The 18,676-nt window shown below is 35.7% G+C and overlaps 1 protein-coding gene across 3 annotated transcripts; it reads right to left on the bottom strand.

Annotated features, from left to right (window-relative positions):
• Positions 1–388: 388 nt before the first annotated feature.
• Positions 389–3,739, bottom strand: LOC142528036 (uncharacterized). 3 transcript variants are annotated; one of them, XM_075633076.1, is made up of 7 exons: positions 3,649–3,722; positions 2,976–3,058; positions 2,802–2,880; positions 2,553–2,677; positions 1,624–1,704; positions 1,460–1,546; positions 389–1,212 (listed from the first exon to the last, which is right to left on the bottom strand). In XM_075633076.1, the coding sequence occupies exons 2-7, from the start codon at positions 3,000–3,002 to the stop codon at positions 991–993; spliced, it is 621 nt and encodes a 206-aa protein (XP_075489191.1). In that variant the 5' UTR covers positions 3,003–3,058; positions 3,649–3,722; the 3' UTR covers positions 389–990. The 3 variants fall into 3 exon arrangements, with proteins under 3 accessions (XP_075489191.1, XP_075489190.1, XP_075489192.1); XM_075633075.1 differs by lacking the exon at positions 2,976–3,058 and having other exon boundaries at positions 392–1,212; positions 3,649–3,739; XM_075633077.1 differs by lacking the exon at positions 2,976–3,058 and having other exon boundaries at positions 396–1,212; positions 1,460–1,540; positions 3,649–3,739.
• Positions 3,740–18,676: the final 14,937 nt, after the last annotated feature.

The raw sequence follows: 18,676 nt of genomic DNA, 5'->3' as shown, positions 1-18,676 counted from the left end.
ATTGAGTCTTGGTCCCGTCATTTTTATTTTTTATTGCTTTTGACTCTTTTTACAGCTATAATTTTAGAGCATTGACATGACGTCAAATTAATATTGACACTATAAAATTACCAACATATTTTGCACCATGCCAATACTTCATGTAAGGAAGAGTAAAAACAAACAAAAAGAAATTTAAAGGACAAAAATCTAAGATAGTTTTACAATTTTACCACCATATAATTATATATTAATAATGCCGAGGATTTGAGATTTATAATCTATATCATCTCTTTCAAGGATTCAAATGTCATACTTAATTTTCATTTTTTATAAAATTTACGTTTACTGTTGGCAATTACTATATAATAACTAAAATTTGGCTCTAAAAGTATTATCGCTGGCAAAACATAATATCATTGGATATGGTAAAAAAATATGATCACCACCACATTTGATTTGATGAATCTCTCTATTTTTGCATGTAGAAGGTTTCGATATGTATTTATCAAATATCAGTATGCAGGACGTATCTGACAAAATATGATACGAGTACACCATTCTAGTAGAATTCGTGCGTGATAGTTACTCACCCATAGCATAGCAACAATTAAACCGCATTCCTAATGGTACCGCCAGTCCAACTAATTTTTCCAAAAGACTTCATCCTAATCGAACAAAAAATAATTGTCGCTGGGATTTTCATCTCCATATCGATTATAAAAATCGCCTAGTGTCATGTTCATCTCCATATTGACCATAGAAATCACCACTATGAGGGGCAGAAGTTTCATTCTCTTCATCGTAACTCATCTCCGGCTGGAAACCACTGTCATTACTTTCATTAGATCCATGCATTTCAAGGCTTGGCGTGTGGTCACTTCTAAGAGCACAAGAATCTGCAGTGATGATCTGAGATTGAGATGCCTTGGAATCATGTTCCTACAATTTTATCAGTAGTGTATGAGTAAATGATCGATCGTTTTTTTAAACGTCCAACGATATGTTTACTCAAGCATGTTGCATGTGCATTCTTTGTTTAAAACTCATAGACATGCCGACGAGCTTTACTGGTATACAAATTAAATAAATAAAGTAATGCACCAGTTTCACGTGAAACGCATTACCAGAATTACTTAGCGATTGAAGACTATCTTGAAAATAAAAAAGCATGCTTAACAATTCTTCATTTAGAATTTTCAAAGCTTCATAGTTAACTCTTGAACTTCGCCTCTGAAGAAAGGAATTCTGTCATACTCGTAACATAATAAAAACTGGCAAACAAAAAACACAATCCACAATCCCAGTAAAAACATATAAGCATTCATGATATTTAATACCACTAATTCCATGAATATATCATAAGATTGCAACTTCTTTAGATTCTATTTTTTTTTATTCATAGAGCATTTTATCATGAATTACAGAGCAATCATAGAATGGAGCTCCAAACTATGAAAAATATCATCGTTAAACATACACTAACTGTTGACTTCACTTTCTCCATGGTTTTAGCAGCTTTCTTGAGTGGGGAACCTTTCTTTCTTTCAGCTGCCTTCTTCTGTTTCTTAGGGAGAAATTTATCAGATGTCTAAATTGGCAACGAAAAAGAATAGAAGCAGAGAAGAAGGAATGAGAAATTACATTTACATATTTTCCATTGATATCTTCCCATAACATCCTTTTATAATGCATCTCCTCCTTGGTGTTGAGATATCTACTAACCTAAACAGCATTAAATGTAAGGACCAGTCATATGCTGACAGTAATCCAGAAATAGACACCAATAGAACATGAATTCAATGATTTATTGGAAAGAGACTCTAACAAGGCTTAGATATAAAAGAAGAAATTATCAAAGAGACAAAATGCACTTGAACATAAGCAATTGTAAAAATGATGCACATATTTAACTATAGTGGCAGACTGTTTAGGACTTGGTGGGGTGGGGCAAAATTTTCGACTATTGCCACAGGTAAAAGAAGACTTGGATGGAATAAAGAAAAATTTGCACACGCCCAAAATTTTATGATTATTAGACCGGACAGTTAAATTTCCAAATATTGAGAGCAGGAGAGCAACAGGTAAAAGAAGACTTGGACGGAACTAAAAAAATATTGCACATTCCCAAGATTTTATAAACTGGACAGTTAAATTTCCAAATATTGAGAGCAGGGAGCTGCTCGTTTTCATCAGTCTGCAGTCTGCCACCATACATCTCCCTCATGAGTCATTACTAAGGTATATAGGTTACTTAGCTATGAGGAAACAGCCAAAGGCTCTTCAGTATTGGGTTACCTGGCACACTAAATTTTTATTTTTTAACAAATTCTGAAGAATAATTTAAGTTTTCAGTTTACATGTACAAAATTCCAAGTGCTTGAAGAAATAGAATGAACTCAAAAACCTCCTGAGTTGGAGCAATGTCATGGGCACCCCAAAATGAGGCACTTGGCATAGCGATCAAAGTAAAGGTGTTCTAGATAAAGCAGAAGTTTATCTTCTATCATCGCTAGTTACAATCTTTGAGAAACCAAACCCAGGTGATGGATATGAATTAATGAAGCATATACCTCAGCATCATCAATATCAGAAAGGCTGTCTGACGCATGGTTATTAGTTCGACTTCTCCTCTGCTTGAACCTTTTTACAACCCCAGAAATGCCTTTGTTGATGTCAGGATGTCCGGTTGAAGCATCTGGAAGAATTAACTTGGAATGTAAGTGAAGAAGTTCTCAATTCAGCATCTATATTTCTTACAAAAATATTTTGCACAACAACTAACATGAGCACATCATTGTTGAAAAAGCATCTACATTTACCATTAGGTTCCCTCAGATTGAGGGATCCACATGAAACAACATCCACAACTTCTCCACATGAAGGTTTACTTCCTCCTGCCTAAATATTTTTATTCAAACAAAGTTAAGATAAACAAGCATTTTCTAACATATTTTGCATTACACTGGAAGAAATAGAGCAACAAATTTTCATACATGCAAAGGATTAATACTTGAGGACATATCAGCTCAGAAGCTCTGGCCACAAATCTCATCTTCTAATTATCTCTTTTATGTTCCTAAAGGACAGGAAAGATAGCTCAAGCAAGCAGACCTAGATAACCATAACTATTTAAAGAAAGAAGGAAATCATTATATGAAATAGCGGGTCTAGATGCCGAAACTCATACATACAGTTTGACAACCATTTTTGAGAGCTCTGAGCTCACAACAAAAGAAGTTACTTTTGAGAATGCTTATTTCTACTGTCTCGTAATAATGCATTATTCTAACAAACATCTACTGACATTCTCACAAACTTATTAAGAATATAAGCAATTGACTGCAGAAACTCTTTTACAGGGAGTTATTGAATAAAGTATTGTTATACCTTCTTGCTTCAAACATATAATAGTACAAAATTATCAGCAACACAACTCAATCACATATAAGCAGTTCCATATCACATTGTCTATCACGACCAAACTTTATTGAATCTTATCAGATTTAATCAAAGAAACTGAAAATATATGTGATATTGGAAACGCAAACCACTTGAAAAATCAAAACATTGAATCAAGCTATTCGTTACAAAAAATTTTATCGAATAGAAAGCACATTGTGAAAATCAAATGATGAATTTCTCATGCAGAAAAGGAATTTGGCGTACCGGAGATTCCGATTTGTGCGTAATAGCCATTGGATAACGCTTCCACAAACTTCGTATGAAAGAATGAACCCTGGATGGCGGTGTAGTTGGGCTTGGCATATATATAGGCCTGGCGTTGGCAGTACATTTACCAATACACCCTTTACATGGATGTTGTGATTTTTTTATTTTTTTTAATGAAATTACTTCCATTAAATTAGATAAAAAAATAGTACAAGTACAAGTACAACTACACTGTATATCCTCAAACTAAAACAAAGACATAGTTCTTAACGTCGTATTACATACTACACGTCATCTATGACATATATCACACTCGGAATACAACGATAAATTAAAATTTTGATCTTCTTAATAATAGTGTCAACATCCGGTTTTTTATTTTCAAAAATCGCCCTATTCCTCGTGTTCTAAACATGGTATATCGTAGCTGCAAGTGTCATACATCTCATCTTGTTAATCGTTGAGTTGCCTCGTTAAACACCTCGAAAGGCTTTGAGGACAGCAGTTGCCGATCCCATACCTTTCTTCATGCCCAACAAATCTCGAACACCATCCCATATCTTCTTAGAAAACCTACGCCTGAAGTAAATGTGGTCAGTTGGACTCCTGTGCATCACTACACAGCACACATGAATTATCCAGAACAAACCCATGTATATCCCGATTAAGAAACTTAGTGTGTGCAAAGAGCCAAAGCGCAAACCGTGCTTAGGTAGGATGAAAGACTTTGATATCTATTTTTTTAAGAATTAAGAAGTCAATGAAAATTGAATATGTAATATTTATTGACTCTAACATCAATTTTAAGATAATTATTTCACTTTATCAAATATTACAATTTGTAAGAATCAATGCAATTTAAATTTTTCCACTTAATTAAGTTGCGGTTAACTATCCTGGTGGTAATGCTGACTTGTAAGTAGAAAAATTAATTGAGTTGGCATAGGCTCTAACTGATTTAAAAAATGTTCCAAATCAACTAAAGCCATAAGAGCATCCACAATGCAAGGGTGTTATAACACCCACCAACTCATCAAAAAGCATGGGGTCCACTGCCACATACTTATTATAACAACAAATCTATTTTACCAACATTTCTTTTAACATTCAAACTCATTTTTTATGGGTCACACTGCCACATATTCATTATAACAACATATCTCTTTTACCCACATTCTTTTTAACATTCAAATTCATTAATTAAATATTTAAAATAAAAAATAAAATATATACAACGGTTTACAAATGAAAATTAAAAAAAATTAAATTTTTTTTGTAAAAAAACCGGAAATTCAAAATCTAAAAACAAAATTTGAATGAAATTTTTTTTTAAAAAAAAACCGGAAATTCAAAATTTGAAAACAAAATTAAAATAATTCAAAACACGTGAGGCCCGCGTGTCAGCAAATCAGCAACGGTTTTTAGCGACGGGTTTTCAAAACCGTCACTAATTGTCCAATTTTTTTAAAAAAATAATCTGACAGAGGGGCGTTCAAAAAATCGAACGCCCTTCTCCCTCATATAACGTCCACTCACAATGAAGAGGGAGTATTAAATGGGTGCTATTGTAGATGCTCCAAGGAAGGACGATTTGTTTCATCCTACCCGTGCAGGCAGTGCCTGCACGGGCAATGAACGGCCCGGATCACTCCACATGAGTGATCCGGGCCCACCTCCATGTAAAAAAAAAAAAAAAATTGCCTCGAAAAAATCCGAGCCGTTGGATCGACCCCTGCAGGCAGTGCCCGGAGGGGTAGGGTCGACCGAACCTCCAAGGACATGTAAAAACAATAAAGATCTTGCAATGATGAGCTCAAATAGAAATTAAATTCGACAATCCCATGTGACCATTATTATTTTTTGTTCCTATTTCTTGCAAAGTCCAACCTGTAAAGCTAAATGTTTTCACATTTATTTGTATTTTTTGATGTGGACTCCACTTTGAAAAGCTATTATTATTAAAAATTGAATTGAATTGATTCCACAAGTAATTGCGGGGGAAAAAAGTGGTACACAATTTTTTATTCAAATTATGTTTTTACGTGTATATACCTAACTTTAATAAATAAAAACTTTTAAGCCATGATTTGTAAATAAAGAAGTAATACATAATGTCGAATGAAATCGACTTTGAGATGAAATAAGAATGAGAATCAAATGTTAAGTCGATTCGATTTCAATGATTTGTATTGGGAAAAATGAACTTATTTTTAATAATCAAATCAAATTTTAACTAAAAAATTAAAATAATATCTACCCAAGTTATTATTATTTAATAATAATTATCTATTCATTATTATAAATTTATTGTTGTTATATAAATAATATTACTATTAAATTTAATTTTATTAGTATTTTTAATAATTTTTTTAAAAAATTATTTATTAAAAATTCATATCATTCAATAAAATATTACAATAATTATTATTAAACAATTATTTAATTTACGTTATTTATTTTAATTATATATTTATATGTTATTATTTTTACCATAATTTTAACTTATTATTTTATTTTTAATAATTAATATTATCATATTATTAAATCATCATCACTTTATATTATTAAATTTTTTATCAATTATTTAAGGTAGAGATAAATTTATTAGAAAATTGGGGTTTAACAAGCTATGTTTGGTGTGGGTGATAAGTAAATGATAGATTATTAATTTCATGTTTGTCTCATTTTTTATAGGCCCAATTAATCAAGACATCCCATTATTTTGGGGTGATTAACAATCTAATTCCTAAAACATAACATAAATTACCATTTTACCCACAAAAAATCAACATGAGAGATCTGTAATCAAAAATTCTTTGTTTTATGATATTACAATATATTATTAATATTGTAATCCCTGACAAAGACTTCATGTAATTATCTATTACTAAGTCGAAAACTAAAAAATAAAATCATCTCAAAAATAAAAATAAAAATAAAAATAAAGACAATAATCACAAAGTACTGGTGTTTGTTAAATATCGGGTTTGGAAATTCGAATTATACGTACATACATATATATATATATATATATAAAATAGAAATTAGTCTATTATATTTTTATTGTAAGACATAACAAAATTTGTCAATTCAAAAAAAAAATATAAGTAACTTGGATAAATATAGAAAAAATATTTAATTCATTGGGTAAAATTAATTTTTAGGAAAAATTGTTTTTGTGATCCAATTTGTTTGCTTATTTGCGATTTTGACCATATATCTTGTCAAATTTAAGTTTTAGTCATCCAACTTTGTTTTTTAAAAAAACAAAATAGGCCTTTTTTTTACTTGACACATACGTGTCTCATCAATGTAGTGTTGATATGACATTGAATTGTATATTGATAAAACTAAATAAAATTAAAAAAATAGAGAAAAAAATAATTAGAAATCAATATTAAAAATGAGATAAAATGCAAAATCATATTAATTTTTATTAAAAAAATAAATTATCAGATAAATACATAATCTATAATTTAAAATTTTATAAAATATTTATTTATTAACAAAATACATGATTTTGAAAACATTGCTACAAATATCATTTTATATACCAAATAGTCATCAATGCTAGTTTAAGGTATTTATGTCTCAACAACAAAAAATGTAAAATTTATCATACTCATTAAAATCTTACCAAACAAAATATGATTTATCACAACACATTATATATCCTTACCTTGAGTTTTGTCATCAATCCAATTAGTTATGAGATCCTACACACCAAACATAGCCTTAATCATAATATTATGAATGCGGTGTTTGATATAATGATTCAGAGTAAAAAAATTTCACAAGCTGGCCTATTCCAATACTCACTATATATATATATATATATATATATATATATATAATTATCTAATATCTTTTTATGACAAAGGTATCGATTAAAAATTAATTTGTGAAAATAAATATTTTAAGAAAGTATCAATTAAAAAAATTATTTATTCTTTTTTACGGATAAAATAATACATCAAATTTTTTTTTAAAATGCAATTTAACCACACAAACTAAACAGTAAATTTTAATTAAAGTGAATATATTTAATTACAAAAATATGCCATATATATAAGAATTTAAAATTCAAATTTTGAGATAAATATAAAATTTTCAACTACCTTATCGAAATTAAACAAAATTTATTTGGTTTTAATACGATTGTTTTGTCTGCATGTGTATAGAAAATAAACAAACTTTATTTGAAATTAATTTTTCAGGTTAGCTAAAAAAATTTCATATGCATTTTCGTGATCAAGTATAGAAATTAAACAAACTTTATTTGAACTTTAAATTTTCAGATTAACCAAATATCTTTAAAATACATTTTCGTGAACAAATATAGATATTAAACAAAATTTATTTGAAACTTGAATTTTGATCACCTAAAAATCTTTCAAATGCATTTTCGTGATCAAATATAGAAATTAAACAAAATTTATTTGAATTTTAAAATATTAGATTAATTAAAATTCATTCAAATGCATTTTTGTGATCAAATATAGAAATTTAACAAAGTTTATTTGAAACTTAAATTTTCAGATTAGATAAAAATCTTTCAAATGCATTTTCGTGATCAAATATAGAAATCAAAAAAAGTTATTTAAAATTTCAATTTCCAGATTAGCTAAAATATTTCAAATGCATTTTCTTGATGTATATAGAACTATTTTTTTTAATAATAATTGCAAAAATGTTTATTAACCTTATTACAGTTATATAGACGGTGGAATTTCAGAAGCGAGGATTATCTCAAACGCACATTATTATCTTTCACCATGAAAAGACAAAATTCTAGAATAAGAGACAATAGACGGTATAATTTCAGCTGAAATTCCAGATGAGAAAGAGGATCTGATTTATCATATTGTTGTGCGCGATTTCATAATTCATAGTCCAGCTATACATCGTTATATCCAAAGTTACAAATCCTAAGGGCCTCAAAATTTTAATATGTGATGCAGACGGTATCCAAGAAAACTCAACGACAAATATTGTATTTAAGGAAGTTTTTCGTAATTTGTAATAATATATTTTTTTGAATGTTAAATGTATTAGTCACGGTCAAGTTATTTTGTTTTTAAGTTTTAGTTGCATAGTCAAAATTTTGAAGGACAATTTTTAATCATATTATATATGAGATGCAGTCCGTACATTGGACGAATAAAATACTAATATCTTTTAATAGTAAAATAGGACTTGAGATTACATAAAAAAATATAGTTCAAACCCAAGTTCAATAATTTGAAAAATAGATCACCTTAAAATTGTGAGTTAGTCAACCAAACCTTTTTAAAAAAATTCATTTTTTGTAAAATATTAATTAATTTATTTTTCAAACAAATTTGTACTTTTTTTATTGTTTTAAAAAAATTTTATTTATTTGAATATGTGTTAATTTAGTTTTCGAAAAAAATGTATATACATATTCATCAACTTATTTTTTATTTTATTATTGCTAGTAATATGATTAATAATAATACAAGATAATAGTTGAAATATGATAGGTATTTTGGTTTATCGATTGGCTCTACCTCTCTAATATGAGCCGAATCCTTTACATGTGTTAGAGATTTTTAAAGTTCGATTAGATTTTGATGTGTCTTATGTTGAGAAACTGGTTCGTATTCTAGATTGATTTGAACGAAAGTTTCGTAGTAAGCTTATACTGAAGGTGAAGGTTCAGTGGGAATGTAGGGGTGTCGAAGATGCCATTTGGGAGACATAGAAAAATATGTCATATCTTGATCATATGAAGTACAAATAATTTGAAATTTGGAAGATGACGTAAAAAACTAAAAAATATAGAAGTTTTGTCTTTTGAGTTTTGAAAACTTGATCGTTTTAGCGATCCAAACGAATATATCGGTGTAAAAAATGATAAATATAATATAATATTTAAATAAAATATATATAAATACATTGGAGTCCATGGATAGAAGCGAAGCACCGGAGAGAGAAATTAACTTATCGTTTTACTTTTGATTTTATGATTTATCGGTTTATCCAATCGACGAATCGACTTCAGTTCTAGGACCGTTGACACGAGATATTCGATTTGAGGTATAAATTTCATATTTTTGGTGATTTTTTTTAAATTTATTGATTTCTGGAATAAATCTGATAAATTGTTAAATCATACTGAAACTGAATATTGTTAGATAATGTATGATTTTAACGAAGACGAGAAGATTATAGTTGTGTTATATGAAATTATTCCTAATTTATTATAAACAAGGTTTTAATAGTTGGATTGAAACTGAGGAGTTGTTTGTCAGTTGTTATTAATTCTGATTATATATTCGGAGTCTATGAAGTATAGACTATCTGTTGATATGAAGTTTATGTAGTTTAACGGATGTTTTAATATGGCATATTAATTGAATTTAATGGATTAGAGTGTATTTGATGTTAGTATTGTGAATTAAATACCGGAATATTAATTGGTGAACTATGTAGATTTATAATCTATTTTTATTTTTTTTGTTGAATTTATTATTGTTGGACTATTTGATGTTGTCACTACAAGAAAAAAGCCAAACAACAACGGTTTTTAACCGTTGTCTTAGCCCTTTTAAAAATGTTGTTAAAGCCAGTGTTGTTAAATGGTTCGCTCAAAGACAAGGTTTTTAACCGATGTCGTAGCTACAATTTGCGACGGTTTTCAAAACCGTCACAAATGAAAAACCGTAGTCGTAGCTACAATTTGCGACAGTTTTCAAAACCGTCGCAAATGATATTTGCGACGGAAAGAATATATAAACCGTCGCTAATTAGCGACGGTTTACATGATTTCCGTCACTAATATTTTAGGTAAAATAAAAAAAAATTTAAGAATTTAATAAATCTGTGTTGTGAATTGGTACAATCGTATAAGAGATAAAAAAATTTAAGTGTCGTGAAGTGATAAAATCGTGTAAGAGATAAAAATTTTAAGTGTTGTGAAGTAGTAAAACCGTGTAAGAGATAAAAATTTTAAGTGTTGTGAAGTTGTAAATCGTGTAAGTGAGAAAAATTTTAAGTGTTGTGAAGTGAAGTGGAAGAAAATGGAGCGAATTTACAGGTATTTATAGAGAGTAGTGGAAGAAAATGGAGGGAATTTTGGGTGGGATTGAATTTTTGAAATTTGCGACGGTTGTATTTTCACCGTCGCAAATATCAGCAACGGTTTTATCTAAACAGTCGCTAAGATTAGCGACGGTGTAATCTAAACCGTCGCTAATTTCAAATTAGCGACGTTGTACATGATTTTACTACTTCACACACCCTAATCGACAACGGTTTTCTAAAACCGTTGTCGATTGTCCAAAAAAACACGCTAATAGACAACGGTTCATGAAACCGTTGTCATAAACGTTCAAAGACAACGGTTTTACAGAACCGTTGTTATTGACCCTAAAAACCGTTGTCTTTGACCCCCAAAAGACAACGATTTTATAAAAACCGTTGTCTTTTGCTTAAAAAATGATCTACGACAACGGTTTTAACTAAAACCGTTGTTAAAAGTTTTTTAACAACCGTTTTAGTTAAAACCGTTGTCGTATGTGTGTTGTTGATTCTGAAATTTCTTGTAGTGTGTATATTTGTTATGATTGTGTTGATATATTGATAATAATCCGATAATTAAATATATACTCGATTATCAGGTACCTGTTGACGTACGAGCATATGTTGTAATTGTTTAGTATTGATGAGTACTATTGTGTTGAACAATGGTAAATCAACGAGAATATGTGATTTCATATTATTTGTTATTGTTGTTTATTATTATTGATGTTGTTGACTGCCAATTGTTGGGCATCGGTTTACTATTGTTATTGTCACAGTAGTAGGGGAGCGATATATTATGAATGTTGTTTGTCGCAGTAATAGGGGAGCGACGTCGTGATGATATTGTTGTCTCCAGAGTAGGGGTACGACTTATCGTTGATTGTTGTTTGTCGCAGTAGTAGGAGAGCCACGTATTGACGATATGTGGATACCAGAGATCAAGGTATAAAGAAATGCATGAATGCAATATGTACTGGAAACCAATGATCAAGGTATAACGAAAACTCCGCTCAGACAAGTGACGCCAAGGTATGTAGCACTCTGCGCCGTCGCACTAGGAAGTGGCTCCCATACCATATAAATCGTGGATATGCCAATGTCCTGACACCTGTCGACCAACGGGGTCCAACCATCCACAAACAGTCGAGGACTAAGCACCTTCGCAACATGCTATCTCAAAAGATATACATGCCCAACATGATATGCACATGTCGCATATGACATAATAAACATGCATATGATGACAGATAATAATGCTATCTAGTTCGGACTATCCGATCCTTGCTTCGGAAGCTCTAAACCCCACTTCGGACGATCTGATCCTTTCTTCTTACGCTCTGAAGCCCGCTTCGGAAGCTCCGAACCCCACTTCGGACGATCCAATCCCTGACGTACGCTCTGACATATGGTTGCCGACGGAAGGACCCTATCCCTTCCGAACATAGTCCGGATGCTCCAAACCCTCTTTAGACGTTCCGATCACCGACGGACGCATCACTTGTCAATCCGATCTCTTCAGATGGTCCGATCTTGGCATCGTTGCTTCCGAAATGACTTCGAAGCACCGTTCTTTGTTCGGACGATCCGAACACATCGGTGGTTCCGAACGCTAGTTCGGTGCTTCCGAACCTATTTAACCCATAATTATGCTTAATTAATGAGCCTTAAACATATTTATCTATTTTAATCTCATTTAATTAATAAAATGAAACTCGGGCTACTATAGAGATACTATATTTTATTGTCGTATTCGAGTTACATGAGTGACTGATTATATTGATTATGATGTATTGATATAAATAATGTGTTGATTTTGCTATTTTGTCGTATATGCATTATATTATTATGTAAGCGAAAGAAATTTTTTTATGCATATTAAATCAAATATTGTGTGATTACGTGGCGATATTTGGACCGTCACAACATTTGCAAACAGTGAGCAGGTCCTATATATGATTGTTTTCGAATATCATTGATACCCCATGGATGAGCCCATTATCCCTGGCCCATCCCTAGCCCAAATGGAAGACAGACCCATCAAGGGCCCAGGTATTCTCTTATAAATACCAGGTTTGAGCGTATGATATTGGATTCACTATATTGTTTTCAGCAGCACCCTTAGCTGCTCCCCCTATATAACCTCAGTCACTGACTTGAGCGTCGGAGGGGCTACGCCAGGACACCCCCCTTTAACGGTCTTTTTCGTGATTTCAGGCTCAGGACAATTTCAAAACCCTGCGTCTGCACTAGTGACACTTGCTGGGAGCGGACCCTAAATTTCCCATGAGTATCACTTGACGCCGTCTGTGGGAAAACTTGAGTTGAGACGTAGAGATGGTAGGCAGGAAAAGAAGTAGAAGAGCTACCTCAGCATCATCGCGTCCTCAAGGGGGACCCGAACAGTCTCATGTTGAGACAAGACAGGAACATTCGCGTCTCGAGACGAGACAGGAACAATCTCGTCTAGAGACAAGAACCGAGCAGCCCCTTCAGGATACAAGGGTCGAGCAAACCCATCCCAATGAGAATGTTGGGAACTTGACTTTGGAACAGTTGGGCCAATTTATCACCCGGACAGTGGATGAGGCAATGAAGAGGAATAAAGAGTCTATGTTTGTAGAAGAGCAAGCCGCTCGCCAGGAGCAAGAGGAGAATGTGGAGGGCAGTCAGAGTAGGGGGGAGGAGACGCGACCCCTCCCAAGTGAGGAGAATCCGGAGATAGAGGAGATGTGGAAAGAAATACAGATGTTGAGGTAGCAGTTGGGGAGCAGAGCGCCGACACCCAAGAGAGGAAGTCATTTTTCACTAACCATTTTAGAAGAAGGGCTTCCTCCAAATTTTCGACAGTCGAATGTGGGAGAGTACGATGGACATACTGACCCCGAGGAACACTTGGGGAGGTTTGAGAATGCGTCTCTGTTGCACCAATATTCGGATGGAGTCAGGTGCAGGGAGTTTCTGGGCACGTTGGTGAGGTCAGCCCGGCAGTAGTTTAACACTTTGCAGCCCAGCTCTATACGTTCTTTTCAGGACTTCTCAGTTGCCTTCTTGCATCGATTTGCTAGCAGCAAGAGGCACCAGAAAAATTATTTGAGCCTTTTCGTGATGAAACAGCAAGAGAATGAAACTTTGCGAGAATTTGTCCAGCATTTCAACAGTGCAGCACTGGAAATACCAGCGGCTACCCCTGACATCATGATAAGTGCCTTCACACAAGGACTGAGGGGAGGGGAGTTTTGCAAGTCGCTGGTCAAGAAGCCTCCGTTGAGCTATGATGATCTGTTGGCTCGAGCTGAAAAATATGTAAACTTGGAAGATGTCCAACGGTACAGAAGGATGGAGAAATGGCTCGGAGGAAGTAGAGTTGAGGGAGCGGAGAAAGGAGGAAGGAAGAGGGGTGCGGGGGAAAGAGAGGAAGACAGAACTAGTAGTAGAAGACAATTCTCATCCCATGTTCCCCTGGATAGTAGTCGGGACGAGGTGATGGAGGTGAGGGAGCCCGCGGGGAGGTGGGAGAAGTCGCGAAGGGTTGGGTGCAGTGCTAGATTGCCTTCATGGGATAGACGAGAAGGATCCTCATTCAGGAGTCAACAAAGGTCTCGCTCGCCCCCTAGGCGTGGTCAAGGCCCTCCATGGATAAATCAGAGGATCGGGGAGCAGAGAGGGGAAGGTCGATGTCAAGATGTCTCTCAGGAGCTCGTCGAACCGAGGAGGAGAATGAATGAGGATAACCACCCTACGAGAGGAATGATTCATATGATCTCAGGGGGTGCTACTGATGGAGACTCTGGGCGAGCTCGGAAGGCACATGGGAGAAGGTTGGAGAACTTTGAGATATTTAGGGGTGCAGACTTACCACAAGACCCCGTCATCAGCTTTGGGCTGGAAGACCTCCGAGGCGTTGTGACTCCACATAACGATGCCTTGGTGGTAACGACCACCATTGCCAATTATGATGTGGCGAGAATATTTATTGATAATGGAAGCTCTGTGAACGTCTTGTTCAAGAGCACGTTGGATCGAATGAAGATGGGAGGATTTGAGTTTGAGCCGATATCCACCCCGCTGTATGGGTTTGCAGAACACGTCATCTTGCCTTTGGGTCAGATTGTTCTTCCCCTATCCTTGGGGACTGATTCTCGGCGGGTAACAAAGATGATAGCCTTCACTGTAGTAGATACCCTGTCAGCGTATAATGGAATTCTAGGACGACCAGTCCTGAAGGATTTTAGAGTAGTAGCTTCCAGTTATCATCAAAAGCTTAAGTTTCCTGTCGGAAAAGGAGTTGGAGTCCTGTGCGGGGACCAAAAAGTCGCACGTCGTTGTTATGAAAGAATCGTGAGGGAAGAAGAAAAGAGAGGTCACGAGCATTCGCATGGAAGCTTGAGCTCAGTCTTGCAGTTGTAGAGTCATTCGAAGAAACTTCTACGTGGGTAACTTTGTCCTGTGAAGGTATAAGAGGAGTTAGAATGTGGAGGTGTTGATTTTTTATTTTCCTGCTAAGGCCCGGCTTAGCAGAGGAGTTAGAGGATGAAGGTGGTGAATTTTTATTTTCCTTCTAAGGCATTGCCTAGTAGAGGAGTTAGAGGGCGAAGGTGGTGAATTTTTATTTTCCTGCTAAGGCCCGGCTTATCAGAGGAGTTAGAGTGTGGAGGTGTTGAATTTTTATTTTCCTGCTAAGGCCCGGCTTAGCAGAGGAGTTAGAATGTGGAGGTGTTGAATTTTTATTTTCCTGCTAAGGCCCGGCTTAGCAGAGGAGTTAGAGGATGAAGGTGGTGAATTTTTATTTTCCTTCTAAGGCATTGCCTATTAGAGAAGTTAGAGGGCGGGGGTGGTGAATTTTTATTTTCCTGCTAAGGCCCGGCCCGGCTTAGCAGAGGAGTTAGAGTGTGGAGGTGTTGAATTTTTATTTTCCTGCTAAGGCCCGGCTTAGCAGAGGAGTTAGAGTGTGGAGGTGTTGAATTTTTATTTTCCTGCTAAGGCCCGGCTTATCAGAGGAGTTAGAGTGTGGAGGTGTTGAATTTTTATTTTCCTTCTAAGGCCCGGCTTAGCAGAGGAGTTAGAGTGTGGAGGTGTTGAATTTTTATTTTCCTGCTAAGGCCCGGCTTAGTAGAGCAGTTAGAATGTGGAGATGTTGAATTTTTATTTTCCTGCTAAGGCCCGGCTTAGCAGAGGAGTTAGAGGATGAAGGTGGTGAATTTTTATTTTCCTTCTAAGGCATTGCCTAGTAGAGGAGTTAGAGGGCGGGGGTGGTGAATTTTTATTTTCCTGCTAAGGCCCAGCCCGGCTTAGCAGAGGAGTTAGAGTGTGGAGGTGTTGAATTTTTATTTTCCTGCTAAGGCCTGGCTTAGCAGAGGAGTTAGAGTGTGGAGGTGTTGAATTTTTATTTTCCTGTTAAGGCCCGGCTTAGCAGAGGAGTTAGAGTGTGGAGGTGTTGAATTTTTATTTTCTTGCTAAGGCCCGGCTTAGCAGAGGAGTTAGAGGATGAAGGTGGTGAATTTTTATATTTCTGCTAAGGCATTGCCTAGTAGAGGAGTTAGAGGGCGGGGGTGGTGAATTTTTATTTTCCTGCTAAGGCCCGGCTTAACAGAGGAGTTAGAATGTGGAGGTGTTGAATTTTTATTTTCCTGCTAAGACCCGGCTTAACAGAGGAGTTAGAGGATGAAGGTGGTGAATTTTTATTTTCCTTCTAAGGCATTGCCTATTAGAGGAGTTAGAGGGCGGGGCTGGTGAATTTTTATTTTCCTGCTAAGGCCCGGCCCGGCTTAGCAGAGGAGTTAGAGTGTGGAGGTGTTGAATTTTTATTTTCCTGCTAAGGCCCGGCTTAGCAGAGGAGTTAGAGTGTGGAGGTGTTGAATTTTTATTTTCCTGCTAAGGCCCGACTTAGCAGAGGAGTTAGAGTGTGGAGGTGTTGAATTTTTATTTTCCTGCTAAGGCCCGGCTTATCAGAGGAGTTAGAGTGTGGAGGTGTTGAATTTTTATTTTCCTGCTAAGGCCCGGCTTAGCAGAGGAGTTAGAGTGTGGAGGTGTTGAATTTTTATTTTCCTGCTAAGGCCCGGCTTAGTAGAGGAGTTAGAATGTGGAGGTGTTGAATTTTTATTTTCATGCTAAGGCCCGGCTTAGCAGAGGAGTTAGAGGATGAATGTGGTGAATTTTTATTTTCCTTCTAAGGCATTGCCTATTAGAGGAGTTAGAGGGCGGGGGTGGTGAATTTTTATTTTCCTGCTAAGGCCCGGCCCGGCTTAGCAGAGGAGTTAGAGTGTGGAGGTGTTGAATTTTTATTTTCCTGCTAAGGCCCGGCTTAGCAGAGGAGTTAGAGTGTGGAGGTGTTGAATTTTTATTTTCCTTCTAATGCCCCGCTTAGCAGAGGAGTTAGAGTGTGGAGGTGTTGAATTTTTATTTTCCTGCTAAGGCCCCGCTTATCAGAGGAGTTAGAGTGTGGAGGTGTTGAATTTTTATTTTCCTGCTAAGGCCCGGCTTAGCAGAGGAGTTAGAGTGTGGAGGTGTTGAATTTTTATTTTCCTGCTAAGGCCCGACTTAGTAGAGGAGTTAGAATGTGGAGGTGTTGAATTTTTATTTTCCTGCTAAGGCCCGGCTTAGCAGAGGAGTTAGAGGATGAAGGTGGTGAATTTTTATTTTCCTTCTAAGGCATTGCCTAGTAGAGGAGTTAGAGGGCGGGGGTGGTGAATTTTTATTTTCCTGCTAAGGCCCGGCTTAGCAGAGAAGTTAGAGTGTGGAGGTGTTGAATTTTTATTTTCCTGCTAAGGCCTTGCATAGCAGAGGAGTTAGAGTGTGGAGGTGTTGAATTTTTATTTTCCTGTTAAGGCCCGGCTTAGCAGAGGAGTTAGAGTGTGGAGGTGTTGAATTTTTATTTTCTTGCTAAGGCCCGGCTTAGCAGAGGAGTTAGAGGATGAAGGTGGTGAATTTTTATATTTCTGCTAAGGCATTGCCTAGTAGAGGAGTTAGAGGGCGGGGGTGGTGAATTTTTATTTTCCTGCTAAGGCCCGGCTTAGCAGAGGAGTTAGAGGATGAAGGTGGTGAATTTTTATTTTCCTTCTAAGGCATTGCCTAGTAGAGGAGTTAGAGGGCGGGGGTGGTGAATTTTTATTTTCCTGCTAAGGCCCGGCTTAGCAGAGGAGTTAGAGTGTGGAGGTGTTGAATTTTTATTTTCCTGCTAAGGCCCGGCTTAGCAGAGGAGTTAGAGTGTGGAGGTGTTGAATTTTTATTTTCCTGCTAAGGCCAGGCTTAGCAGAGGAGTTAGAGGGTGGAGGTGTTGATTTTATTTTCCTGCTAAGGCCGGGCTTAGCAGAGGAGTTAGAGTGTGGAGGTGTTGAATTTTTATTTTTCTGCTAAGGCCTGGCTTAGCAGAGGAGTTAGAGTGTGGAGGTGTTGAATTTTTATTTTCCTGTTAAGGCCCGGCTTAGCAGAGGAGTTAGAGTGTGGAGGTGTTGAATTTTTATTTTCCTGCTAAGGCCCGGCTTAGCAGAGGAGTTAGAGGATGAAGGTGGTGAATTTTTATATTTCTGCTAAGGCATTGCCTAGTAGAGGAGTTAGAGGGCGGGGGTGGTGAATTTTTATTTTCCTGCTAAGGTCCGGCTTAGCAGAGGAGTTAGAGTGTCGAGGTGTTGAATTTTTATTTTCCTGCTAAGGCCCGGCTTAGCAGAGGAGTTAGAGTGTGGAGGTGTTGAATTTTTATTTTCCTGCTAAGGCCTGGCTTAGCAGAGGAGTTAGAGGGTGGAGGTGTTGATTTTATTTTCCTGCTAAGGCCCAGCTTAGCAGAGGAGTTATGAGATGATGAGGTGAGAGTTTGATTTTTCCTGCTAAGGCCCGGCTTAGCAGAGGAGTTAGAGGGTGGAGGTGTTGATTTTATTTTTCTGCTGAGGCATCGCCTAGCAGAGGAGTTAGAGGGTGGGTTCGTTGAATTTTATTTTCTTGCTAAGGCATCGCCTAGCAGAGGAATTAGAGGGTGGAGGTGTTG

This window comes from Primulina tabacum, chromosome 15 (genome assembly GCF_025594145.1).
Source record: "Primulina tabacum isolate GXHZ01 chromosome 15, ASM2559414v2, whole genome shotgun sequence".
Lineage (NCBI taxonomy): Eukaryota > Viridiplantae > Streptophyta > Magnoliopsida > Lamiales > Gesneriaceae > Primulina > Primulina tabacum.
Note: the sequence above shows the minus strand (reverse complement) of the source record. Positions and strands in the feature narration are given on the sequence as shown.

What these genes read in the sequence shown, in the direction of transcription:
- LOC142528036 (XM_075633075.1), bottom strand. Translation starts at nt 3,678, where the DNA reads ATGGCTATTACGCACAAATCGGAATCTCCG. An exon ending in CAATCTGAGGGAACCTAATG is followed by an intron (nt 2,678 to 2,801) that starts GTAAATGTAGAT and finishes TAATTCTTCCAG; the next exon opens with ATGCTTCAACCGGACATCCT. An exon ending in TCAATGGAAAATATGTAAAT is followed by an intron (nt 1,547 to 1,623) that starts GTAATTTCTCAT and finishes TTTCTCCCTAAG; the next exon opens with AAACAGAAGAAGGCAGCTGA.